This window comes from Anticarsia gemmatalis, chromosome 6, assembly GCF_050436995.1.
Source record: "Anticarsia gemmatalis isolate Benzon Research Colony breed Stoneville strain chromosome 6, ilAntGemm2 primary, whole genome shotgun sequence".
Taxonomy (NCBI): domain Eukaryota; kingdom Metazoa; phylum Arthropoda; class Insecta; order Lepidoptera; family Erebidae; genus Anticarsia; species Anticarsia gemmatalis.
In genome coordinates, this window is record NC_134750.1 from 11,929,675 (window position 1) to 11,942,984 (window position 13,310).

General features: G+C 36.7%; 1 protein-coding gene across 1 annotated transcript; it reads left to right on the top strand.

Annotated features, from left to right (window-relative positions):
- Nucleotides 1-11,736, top strand: LOC142973762 (membrane alanyl aminopeptidase-like). The gene is made up of 15 exons (XM_076115757.1): nt 1-138; nt 3,291-3,877; nt 3,960-4,124; nt 4,498-4,812; nt 5,217-5,400; nt 5,610-5,845; nt 6,082-6,271; nt 6,684-6,873; nt 7,230-7,330; nt 7,810-7,986; nt 8,169-8,356; nt 8,938-9,105; nt 9,562-9,708; nt 10,353-10,422; nt 10,997-11,736. The coding sequence occupies exons 2-15, from the start codon at nt 3,291-3,293 to the stop codon at nt 11,339-11,341; spliced, it is 3,063 nt and encodes a 1,020-aa protein (XP_075971872.1). The 5' UTR covers nt 1-138; the 3' UTR covers nt 11,342-11,736.
- Nucleotides 11,737-13,310: the final 1,574 nt, after the last annotated feature.

Below are 13,310 nucleotides of genomic sequence, written 5' to 3' on the forward strand. Positions count from 1 at the left end.
CTTTATTATGATATTTTTGATAATTCCATTGATACTATATCGATTATGATTACGTACTAATGTGTATATTTCGATAATTTGATTACAATAATCCAGTTGCGGGTTTTCGGCCCGCATCGGTGGTCGCTGTACGTCAAGGTAAGTGAATACAAGACATATTGCAAATACCACGTTTATAAAGTAACTTTAGAAAGACAACAAACGGCAACAGCACAGTTTGTACCGGTAGAACGTACTTTTGAATACAGGGGTTACTTTAAAATCGAAAGAAATTTGCTTGTTTAAGGTCAATACACCAGATTAGATAATATTTAGTACCAAGAACCGGAAAATTGAAATCGTCGCAAGCTTTTTATGTAATTTTTATAATCCAACCCCAAATTTTCCTTACGCATCCTCATTTCACGGTAGTACATTTTTGAGTTGAAGTGTAAAATATTGTTAAGTTGCGGTTAGTTGTTCTTCTTTAGTTACTTGTGACGATAGATAAAAAAAAATTGTAAAGTAAAGCTTTCCAGTACTAGTTTGAACATATAACATATTACATGCAATTTTTCTTACCTAAGAATTCGCATTTCGTTAGTACTGAAATCCAAAAAAAAATTTCCAAACTTGTACTAATTTATAAGTTCTTTGTAATCTTATATAGAGTGTGTTACACAAAAAATACACGTTATAGGATCAATTATAATAAGTTGATTAAGCTTTAAAAAATACACAAATTCATACACAGAGTAACAAATCACTTCTTCTGAACTATATTTCCATATCAATGTAGCCAATGTTCTCATTATAAAATACATTCTGAAGTAGCAAATAAATTTGACCCCGTATTTATTGTTCCGTTAATTGGAATAAGTCAAATTCAAATCTTTAATTCCTTACATGCTCGGTCCATAAGGCTTACTACACACGTATTCAGTTCGCCATTCATAGGCCTAGTCGGCTGGCAAAACCCAATATGTGTAGATGAACCCGATGGGCACAAGCCTAACAAGTGAGTCGAGTCGGTTTAATTTGATACAAGTAATATTCAAATAGATTTTCAGGGTATTTTGCTGCGGACTCACGATTCTGACCTGAAAAGACTGTAGATTTTCTTTTATGTTTTAAGCGCCTTTGGTTGTCATATAAAAATAGTAAGTTACGTTGATAGAATTTCTGATACGTCACCGTAATCGCAATACAACTCTTTAGATATTGATAGGAAGTGTTACAGTCTATTGAAATGTACATGTTTCGAAATGGAATTTTCATGTTATCACTCCAGATTACAATCTTTCCAAATTATAAGTTTTAATTAGTCATTGTTTTTAAAGCGATGACGTAGACATTTACTTAAATATACTTCTCAACGAGGATACAAAATAAACAGAGCTAGGTCGTTTCTGGATAAGATCTTATCTTATAGTATGGTTAGTGGCCAACCTAGTGTCAAAGTTGCTCAAGGCCTTTGACGTGGCTCAAAGACTTTTATTATCTTCAATGACAACAACCGGGACCGACTTTTAACGTGCCTTTCAAAGCACAGAGATACCCAGTTTAAATACCACTATGCGGTCACTCATCTATGGAATGACGCTATATACTTAACCTACAGATAGTTTACCGGTTATAAGATAGAGTTTAAACTGTGCTCTTTATTATACGTTTGCTGTCACTTTACGTTGCAGATAGATTATCTAGCACATGTTTAAGCAACGGATAGAAGATAGTCTATCTGATAAACTATATGAAACTTACATGAAGTGATGAAACCGACCGGTATAATCAAATCACGTGATTATCTTTAAATTAATTAAACTTTATATCAGTTCCTTTGAAAGAATCTATTGATAATTTGTGCTTATCAAATGAAATGGTAGCCCAGTGTTAGGTAAATGCTGGGACATTGTGACTCTATCAATTTTGTTAAGTAGGTTATAAAGATAATTATAATCTTTATATATTATATACGTTATTACCGTTTTCATTGCCACACACACATAATTTAATAGTATTTACTTGAGCTTTTCAAATTGGAATATAAATTGATCACGAGGGACTGTCAAAATGTGAAATGAGCTTCTCTTGCGTTATGTAGTCGCGTAAATTAAATAGTCTACTGTAAATTTTGAAACTGTTAACAATTGATGCAAGCATTTTTGCACCGGTCGGTAAACGATCTGTGGGTTAAGTAACCCCTGGCGCGGTCATTCCATAGATGGGTGACCGCATAGTGGTATTTGAGCTGGGCGTCTCCGTGCTTCGGAGGGCATGTAAAAAGTCGGTCCCGGCTGTTGTCTACTAATATAACAGTCGTTAAGCCATGTCAAAGGCCTCTCGGGCGGCCTGAACAACTTTGACACTAGGTTGACCACTAACCATACGACGAACGAACGAAGCATTTTAGATGAACCTTTTACGAGTACAAGATTATTAGTTAACCCAATCGATTCACTGCAATCTTAACCCTGACACTAACAGAATGCAAGATATATTATGTATTAGAATTATTTCTTGAGATGCCCGCACCTTGAAATTGAAGTCATACTTTTGATTGTTTCATAATTCTTTAGGTGCGACATGAACAATTTATAATGTATTTAGATAATCGTTTCCAAGGACTTTCTGATAATGACATTTTTACAAATATCTTTATATTATAAGCAGATAGATTAGATAGTTATGTATTCAATAGTGTAACCAAACTTTCAATTAAAGGTACGAATGTATTCGAGTAAAAATAATTTAATTCTACATAAAAGCAAATAAGACATTGATTTTTGCAAAATTATGGACATTATCACAATTAATTTAATGACATATTGCGCAATCTTTGTTTTTTGTAAAACAGGTTAAAGTAAGTGATTTTAGTTAGATCCGACAATGTTTTAGTCATGATTTTTTATAAGAAGTCACTGGTTGGTAAGCGATCTTTGGGTTGGCGAGGTCATTTTATAGATGGGTGACCACATAGTGGTGTTTGGGCTGGGAGTCTCCGTGCTTCGGAGGGCACGTAAAAGTCGGTCCCGGTTCTTGTCTTCTGAAACAGCAGCAGTCGTTAAGTTATGTCAAAGACCTTTCGGGCAGCTTGAACAACTTTGTCACTAGGTTGACCACTAACCATACGATAAGAAGAAGAGAAAGAAGAATCCTGAATTTGTTATATAAAATATTAACCGATTAAAACCACACGATACAGGATTTAAATATACAATAGTCAAAAGGTTCTTTTTCCATGAACATCTTCTTGGTCTAAAGTAACAACCAAATACAAATCACACCTTAAAATGTTAACATTTTTTCAGATGGCGACGATGAAACTGTTAGTTTTGTTCCTGGCGTGCCTCTGCGGCAGCGCGTTCTCTAGTCCGACTGACTTAGTCTACAGGAACTCCACATTAGTTAGAAACACCATATTTGCCGATGAACGGTTACAAGGCGAAATATTCGAAAATATCGATGCTTTCCGTGAACTCAATTTAGCCTCTAGGAACACCCAAGTCGACTACAGACTACCGACTACAACCAGGCCTATACACTATAGCGTATTGTGGATCATTGACTTCTCCAGAAGTGAACCGACCCAGTCTGGTACTGTATCGATTCAGTTGGCTGCGACACAACAGAATGTCAACGAGATAGTAATCCATGCCGATGACTTGGTCTTGGAAAACGTACAGTTAGCCCTAGGAACTACTAACATACCGATCACACATATACTTGAAAAGGAGAGACAGTTCCTCATCGTTCGTCTCAACACCGGTACCTTGAACTTCAACCAAGCATCGCCCGTAGTTTACACGTTGACAGTCAGCTTTGGTGCGCCATTACGTACTGATATGTATGGAATATACAGGAGTTGGTTCAAAAACAGCCCTACAGTTGCCGCAAGGTAATATTTATTACAATAGTTTAAGTATTCCAGTATTGAGATATGATTTGATTTCGATGTATGAGGTCATTTTTTTTTGTAGTTGGATGGCTTCAACCCAGTTCCAAGCGACTTCAGCTCGTTACGCTTTCCCTTGTTACGATGAACCCAGCTTCAAGGCCACCTTTGACGTCACCATCAGAAGACCAACTGCCTACAGATCTTGGTTCTGTACTAGACTTAGGGAAACCACGAATACTGTTGCCAAGTAAGTCATTTTCCGAAAAAAAAGTTTTATTTAATGTAGATAAGTACTTAATGACGAAGTAGTGTGTAATATGGGTATGTGGTGAACTTCACTACTTACCGGAGATACCAGTAGTGTGATTCTCTACCACTATCAACTACCGATAACTGGCTAACTATCAAGAAATTTTACACGAAAATCTGTTTAATGCCTCTATCGAGCTCCGTAAAAACTATTTTGGCAACACATTTGAAGTGTCAAACTCTCGATACTCGACAGAACAGACTATAGAGAATCGCGCTAACGTTCTCTAATCCCAGAGGTGTTTGTGTTGTCGAATGAAATATCGACATCTTATTTAATGCAGTTTCTTCTAAGATGTATTTTATTTCAGTTATCAGGATGATATATACCACACGACTCCTGTGATGTCTACTTACCTCTTAGCTCTAATCGTCGCTCAATACGATTCTCGTGAAGTTTTTGATCAAGCAGGATTACTCAAGTTCGAAGTTATTGCTCGTCCTGGTGCTATACAAGCAGGTCAGGGTGAATATGCACTGGAAGTGGGACAAAAACTGTTGGCCGAAATGAGCAGCCACACAGCCTACGATTTTTACGATCAACATCCTCAGCTTAAGATGACGCAAGCTTCCATCCCTGATTTTGGAGCAGGAGCTATGGAGAATTGGGGACTGCTTACCTACAGGTACGTTATGTGACAAATTACTAATTGCACGTTTGACGCAGTGGTTAAAGTGCTCACCTTGCCGCAATAACCATACCGCCGCGTGTGGTGGGTTCGAATCCCACCCGGGACAAACATTTGTGTGATGAGCACGAATATCTTTTCTGAGCCTGGTATTTAATCAATCTATATAAGTATGTATTTTTCAGCCTGCCAGCATTTCACTATGTCCGTAAGCCTTTTAGTTATATATTAACCCTCTTATTCAAACACACTATAAACCTATTTTAGTAAGAAACCTACTACAATATGATTTCTCTTCTTCATTTTGCTAAGGAGTGAAAGAAACAAAATATCTTATAAGCCTTTCATAACTTCAGATATTTTTATGAATATGGCGTTTAGATTGTAACTTACTGTTTTAGGGAAGCATACCTGATGTACGATCAGCAGCAAACAAGCAGCCACTTCAAACAGATCATTGCTTACATTTTGTCCCACGAGATCGCTCACATGTGGTTCGGTAACCTTGTCACCTGCGACTGGTGGGATGTGCTTTGGCTAAACGAAGGTTTCGCCAGATACTATCAATACTTCCTTACTTACTGGGTAAGTGTATCTGAACTATCATCTGAAGACCCTATTACAAAAATGTAGTATAATTAATTTTTTTCTTTCTAATCTAATGAATAAATATTACAGTTTTATTAAGAATCAAGTGTTTATCAAATTTTTTGAGAATTGTTTTTCTAGCTGCAGTCGTACAAAAGTGCAAGTGAAGATTTAACATTTGTATGATGTTTTTTTCGTACGATTAGGTTGAAGACATGGGCTTCTCAACTCGTTTCGTTCCCGAACAAGTGCATACGGCTCTCCTTGCTGACTCTGCTGATATTCATCCTCTAACCAATCCTGGAGTAGGAAGCCCTGCATCCGTCAGTGCCATGTTCTCCACCATCAGTTACAACAAAGGTGCTGCTATCATCAGAATGACTGAGCATCTGCTAGGCACCGATGTCCACCGCCAGGGCCTGAGGGATTACCTTCGTGGAAAGTAAGTTGTTATTATCAATAGATTACAGATAAAGTAGACTATTATTGAATTGCAGTTAAATCTTTGAAAAAAGTACTGGAATCATCAAGAATTACGATCAATATCAATTGATTCCAGTTCAGTCAGATAATATAAGCTTAACTTTGTCTTCTAGAAAATTAATATAATAATCATATTTACTTATCTTTGTGCTGTTATATCTTAACATAAAAACTTAACATCTCGGTTATTTTTAGGCACTTCCAAACCGCTGTTCCTTTAGACCTGTTCACATACTTGGAGCGAGCAGGCAACAACGCTAACGCCTTGAACTATGGAAACGACTTCAACTTTGTTGACTACTATAGAAGCTGGACAGAACAGGCCGGACATCCCGTCCTCAACGTTCATGTGAACCATAGGACTGGTGAAATGACTATTTACCAGGTAATTGAAAATGCATAAAAACATTAAACACATAACCTTTCGTATGCGAAACGATGTCCCCCCATTGAATGTCTACGCGCGGAGAATATTGAGCCGCAGAGATTTTTATTCGCCGGGATTCGTGCAGATCTGCTCCCTAGCAATTAGCGTATATGGATCAAATCTGCTACTAAACATACGAAAGGTTAATTTACACCTGTAGTACCCAAAGGTGTAGGTATGAAATACTCATAACTTTTAATATTTCGCGTTGCATGTTTAACATACAATATGATACGGGAATTCCGTTGCCTCGGGTTCGAACCGTCGACCACTGGAGGGGCCAACAAACTCCTTAGATAGCTAAGGAGTTTGTTGGCCTGCTTATATAAAAAGTATGAAACACATTTTAAAAATGTTATTCATTTTCTAGCGTCGTTTCTTCATCAGCCCTGGAGCCAATGACGTGAACACAAACTACATTATCCCTATTACTTTCACGACTGGCAGCAATCCCAACTTCGAAAACACAAAGCCCACACATGTTATATCTAAGGCTGTTTCTGTTATCAACCGTGGGACAATTGGCGACCATTGGGTTCTTTTCAACATCCAACAAACTGGTAAGATCATTATTAAACTACGTATCGCCGTTGCGCGTGCCAAATTCCCTATGCGTTGAAGTTGAAGTTTTAAATATTATTTCAATAACCACCAATGTGTAAAACAGTTATGCAAATCATTTCATACATAGATTTCTTATTTAATTTCGTAAAAATAAATAAACTATAGATTAAGGATATTTTTTGAAACAAAAAATAGTTTTGTGTGACCTCTAGGTATGTAAAAACACAACATTAGTTTATATTGTTACTCCAGATGTGTGTGAACTTGAATTGAAACCTGCAACCACTTGCATGGGAAAATAGATTATTTTATTTTATTCTTGTGTCTTGAATAAACGTATGTGTTCCGCCAGGTTTCTACCGAGTCAACTACGATGACTACACATGGAACCTTATCATTATCGCTCTTAGAGGCGCCGACAGGACTAGAATCAACCAACTCAACAAAGCTCAGGTATGGCTTATTGATCATCAATTTATATTTAATTGATCATGCAGTAGCTCGATTCTCTACTCACTACCATCTGTCATCGAAAAATTTTTCATACAAAATCTGATCAGCGCCTCTGACGGCCGTCGTAGAAACTTTTTTTCAGTTCATTCTAAATGTCAAAATTTCGATAGCTAGCCGGTTGTCGGGAGTCGATAGCGGTAGAGAATCGAGGTACAGTAGCTCGATTTTATATAATTGGTAGGTACTATTCACTCGCGATTTTAATTACCTTCTTAAAGAAAATAGTACTTGTGACAGACGTTAGGGGCGACAAGCAGTATTTCATACAAAATTTTCATAAAAAATTCTTTAGCGTATCTTGGATTTTACAAAATAAAAATTTAGCTTGAATTTGAAGTATATCTTTATAACGTACTATACTAAACTAAACTATAACTAACTAATTTGAATCATTTGTTCACATGTACGTTTAATTCCAGATTGTAAACGACGTCTTCCAATTCGCTCGTTCCGGTCTCATGAGCTACAACCGTGCATTCAACATTCTCTCCTTCCTCGAGAATGAGACTGAGTATGCCCCATGGGTTGCCGCCATGACTGGCTTCACCTGGCTCAGGAACCGTCTGGCTGGCACTCCTCAGCTCACCCAGTTGAATGTAAGTTTTTATTTGATTGTTGGTGAAATATTCAAAATCCTAAATTTCATGCAAATTGGTTCAGTAGTTTAGGCGTGATTGAGTAACAAACAGACAAATAGACAGACAAAGTTACTTTCACATTTATAATATTAGTATGGATTGCTTAATACAAAAATTGATTGTTAAACTTTTGTTGTCAGAACCTAATCGTCAGGTGGGCTACGACTGTGATGGGTACGGTAAACTACGTGCCGGCCGCTAGTGAAACCTTTATGCAATCCTACCTGCGTTACCAACTGGCACCGATCATGTGTGCTCTTGAAGTGCCTGCGTGTCTTGAATCGGCTAGAAATCAGCTGGCAGCACTTCAAGCGACTCAGCCAACAGAGTAAGTATACCAAATGGAATAACATAACCTTACGATAATAAGGTACCTTGGTCAAATATGGCCAGAAGTTTTTTTTTATTTTCTCGCCAACAAGCAAATTCAACTTGGCGAGTAAACGTCAGGAGTTGTTGTCATTTTATAATTGAATAAAAAAAAGAAGAGAAATATGGAGTCATACCATAATTCCAAACCTCATGCATGTTCCAGTTTAATTGACACTAGGTCACTAGCAGTTTAGACACTAGCGACAATTTATGGTCATGGTACAATTTTTATTTTTTCGAATAATGGTATGTGGCCATATTTGACCCAAGTACCTTATTTATAAACTTTTCAAACAAAAATATCAAAATCATTCTATCTCACTACACAGTTGACTTAGTGACTTATATTTTTCTTCTTTTTCGTTCTTTGAACATACTTTCAAAATATCTGTCTTGTCCCGCTCATTTTTGACTTAAACTAACAGTTGTTAAGCCAATGTCATTGGATGGTTTGAACCAATTTGAAGCTACATTGACCAATAATCATTTATATAAATATAGATAAATATCTAATGTCTACTATGTTTTATTATTCAGAGTGCCAGCGGACAGCCGTAACTGGGTATACTGCAGTGGTCTTCGCCAAGGTGTTGCTGCCGACTTCAACTTCTTATGGAACAGATTCCAGACACACAATGTCTACACAGAGAAGATCCTCTTACTCCAAGTTCTTGGTTGCACAAGAGACGCTACTTCTTTGAACACGTAAGTTACAGTAAATAGCCAGTTAAGCTCACCGGTCGGTGAACGGTCTGTCTGTTAAGCAACCGTTGGCGCGGTCATTCCATAAATGGGTGACCGCATAGTGGTATTTTAGCTGGACGTCACCGTACTTTGGAGGGCTCGTAAAAAGTCGGTACCGGCTGTTGTCTATTAAGATAACAGTCGTTAAGCCATGTCAAAGGCCTCTCGGGCGGCTTGAACAACTCTGGCACTAGGTTGACAACTAACCACACGATAAACAAAACAAACAATACAGTATATAATCAGTTGTCCCAATAAATTTCTATTTAGAAAAAAATAATGGATGAAAAAATTAAAAGTAGAGACTACACCTACACACACCTACTTTCTAAGTATGAGTGAAATCAATCCAGCCATTCTCAAGTTTCAGCGAGACTAACGTTCAGGAACATTTATTAACTAATATAATTGTTTCAGGTTCATGAACGCCATTGTTCAGACCAATGAGCTCATTCGTCCTCAGGACTACACGACTGCCTTCAACTCCGCCGTCACTGGCAACGAAGAAAACACACAAATAGCATTCCAGTTCATACAAAATAATCTACCACAGGTTATCTCAGCGTAAGTATTTATATACATATTTATTATACTATCTTTGAGAATGCCCATAGGAAGGCCCAGAAGGGCTCGTAAAATGTCGGTTCCGGCTGTTGTCTATTGGGATAACAGTCGTTAAGCCATGTCAAAGGCCTTTCGGGCAGCTTGAACAATTTTTGGCACTAGGTTGACCACTAACCATACGATAGAAGAAGGTACTATCTTTTCGTCTGCGTGGTTTGTGACTTATAACAGAATTTTTATACAAACTTTCATCCCCAATTTTAACCCCTTGGGGGTAGAATTTATCAAAATACTTTGCCAAATTTCAGCCCGATCCGTCAAGTAGTGTGAGCTGCGTATAGAAAGATTTCTTTGCCAGTCAGTCACCTTTCAGTTATATTTGTTGCAGTCAAAAGTAGTATTGACTAGCAAAATCAGTCAAAACTACCTTTGACTGATGAGGTTGGTCAAAAGTAGTTTTGACTGAATATTATTAGCGTTAAAACTCATATAAAAAAACGCTATTGAATAGATAAACTACCGCTAAATGTACTCGGTAACCGGGGGTTAGTCAAGAGTAGTTTTAATTGCAATGAAATATCAGTCAATCAAGTAATTAGCTGAAGTACTTGGTGTAATATATCAATGTATTTTTTGTATTGCAGGTTTGGTTCCGCTGTAACACCCTTGTCTTACATCTCCGCTAGGCTGAGGACTGCGGAGAGCATTGCAGCTGTAAGTTATTTTACTAGCATTTATTTAAACACTACCCCTCTTATTCGTAAAAATCTATGAAGTTATGAAAGGTTTTTATAGTGTTCTGTTTCTTTCACTCCTTAGCGAAAAGAAAGAGAGAAAACATATTTTAGTAGTTGTTTAACTAAAATAGGTTTAAAGTGTGTTTATTAATAAACGTCTATAAATTTATTATTCTCATGTACTAATACTACGAAAGACACAAGACCTCTATTAAAATGTGTTAGACATTTGCTTTCGAATAGACAACTTATTGTTGATCACTAATTACATGCGACTCTTCTTCTCCCTTGGCGCAGTGGTGACGGTTGGTTGCCTCGCCACTACCAATGCGCCAGGAGGTCGTGGGTTCAATTCCCTCCCACACGGAGCAATTATTTGTGCGATCCACAAATAATTGTTTCTGGTCTGGTTATACTTTGTGTCCGTTGCTTGTATGTTTGTAAAAGTATCAGCGACACATGGAGATGTCTTAAAAAATAGAAAAGAGAAGATAGAGTATTTAAAATAAGAAAGAAGTAAAAAATCTAAATAACATTGTTTCGTTTTTTAGTTCGAAGCATGGGCAACATCAGTTCAAACCACCTTGGGCACTGCATCCTACGCCAGCGTCATGAGGGGAGCTCAATTGGCTCGTGACAGTCTTGCCTGGACTGCGTCAGTTCAAGACGACATCAACAATTACTTGGTGAACGGTGACCAGCAATTCGGTACTACTGAAGCTGTCACAGAAGCCACAACTGCCGTGACCACGGCCCAACAGCCAGGCATCACCCAGCCTGCTACTCCTGACTTGCCTTCACCTGACGTCACCACTCCTGCCCCGGGGTCTGCAGTCACCACCTTCGTGTCCATCACAGCAATGTTCTGCGCTATGGTGGCCCCATATATCTTGTAAGCACAAATCTCTGAACACCAGGTCTTTAAGCCTGATGTTTCGAAGTTCAAAGCAGTAGTATTAATATATTTTATAAATTGTTGATTGATAGGGAAGCAGTGTTGGCTGTGAAGTTTGAACTAGACTTGTTGTAACTGTTATTTATTATATAGTCGAAATGAACGAACTTTATTTATAAGTTGAAGATGGAATGATAAAATTTGTTTAGATTAAATCTATAGAGTCAGCACTGTATTTACCATCCCGTTATATTTGATGTTATTTTGATACAATATTATCAAAAAATATCTATATTGCTTGTTATATCATGAATGCGAAAGTGTAACTTTTGTAATCAATTACAGACACGTGTAGATATATTGTAAATTATTTTAAATATATTCTTATAAATACAATATTACTTGATTTTAATTTAATACGACCCCTATCAACTATATTTAATCTTGAAAAGGTACTGACTAAAATTATGACATATTCATTTGATTTTGCTACTAATTAATTATAAATGCAAAAATGTTCAATGGATGTTTGTTACTTAATTACGCCAAAACTATAAAACGGATTTTTATGATATTTGATATACATGTAGTTTATAAACGAATTAAACATAATAATATAAGATACTTTTTATTCCAGGAAATGTTTTCACTTAGGCGATACCGCGAGCAATAACTCGTGAAATATAAATTGTCAATATGTCAGTATGTAAAGCTGAAAATTTCAGAAAACAGCAGACAGTGCTTTAGTATGATATCTGTTTAATCTTCTTACCTACGAGTTATAACAACTGTGACTAAGTAATGATCCATGTCAATGCAAAACTTACTACAAGCATAAGAATGCGCTGGTCGTGTGCAAAAGTCGTTCACTATTGCCTCAAAACCGATAAAGTTTATTCATGATTAATACAAAAACCATTTTTTACCACTATTGACTATCAACAACCGGCTAGCTATTAAGAAATTTTGTATGAAAATCAGATTAGTGCCTCTAGCGGGCGTCGTAGGAACTATTTTGACAGTGTATTCTAAATGTCAAAATTTCGATACTCGATTTCGACTATAGAGAATCAAGCTACAAAGTGGGAAATTTCCACAATAAAAGGCTCATTGATACTACTTTATCATCGATCTAAATGATCTGATAACGATTGGCTTAACTAATTTTATCATCTGACTTTGATTAGATGAAATTCGATGAGGTGCTTTTGATAAGATAGTAATGAATCATAATAATTCTACAAAAGCTAGGAAAAATGTGGGAAAATTAAAATAGAATTGAGTCATCGAGTATAAATATTTTCCTTAATTTTTGCTTAAGCACATACGTACATAGGTAATTACATCTTTTTCTCATAGGGTTAGGAGATCTGAGAACGCCACTTGTTACTTACCTTACAAACTTTCTTTGCTTCATTCACATCCATACATCTTGTCATTATTTTGATTGATGTTTTGAAGTCAATAGCACCATGGTTTAAAGAGTTAGGGCGAGTTACTTTTGAGGTTTGCCTTGTCTGATAACTGTGATAACTGTCTAATCAGTTTTTCAAGAAATTGAGCCTTCTAAAAAAACTTACATCTTCTTCAAGCAGTAGATATTCCAGATGATTACTTGAGTATTCTTTTATGATCAATTGTCCAACTGCAAATCAAAAATGACTGACAATCTGGAAATCTTGAAATGAGATACAATCTTATATCATTGATTGTGATATCACTTCATTCTTCATGAAGAAAGTTAAAGATCAGAATAGCACATATATTATGCTATACATTAAAAAGGGGTGTACAGACCGATTTTTAAAAATACATCGCACAAAATGTAGCGCGATTCTCTACAGTTGGAACCATCAAGTATCGAGAGTTTGGCATAAAACATGTACTGCCAAAATAGTTTCTACGACATCCGCTAGAGGCGCTGATCTGATTTCATACAACATTTCTCGATAGCTAGCCGGTTGTCGATA

Excerpts from the sequence above, each read along its gene's own strand:
- LOC142973762 (XM_076115757.1), top strand. The coding sequence starts at position 3,291 with ATGGCGACGATGAAACTGTTAGTTTTGTTCCTGGCGTGCCTCTGCGGC. Across the intron at positions 5,846-6,081 it reads AGGGATTACCTTCGTGGAAA|GCACTTCCAAACCGCTGTTC; the intron begins GTAAGTTGTTAT and ends GGTTATTTTTAG. Across the intron at positions 6,874-7,229 it reads TTTCAACATCCAACAAACTG|GTTTCTACCGAGTCAACTAC; the intron begins GTAAGATCATTA and ends GTGTTCCGCCAG.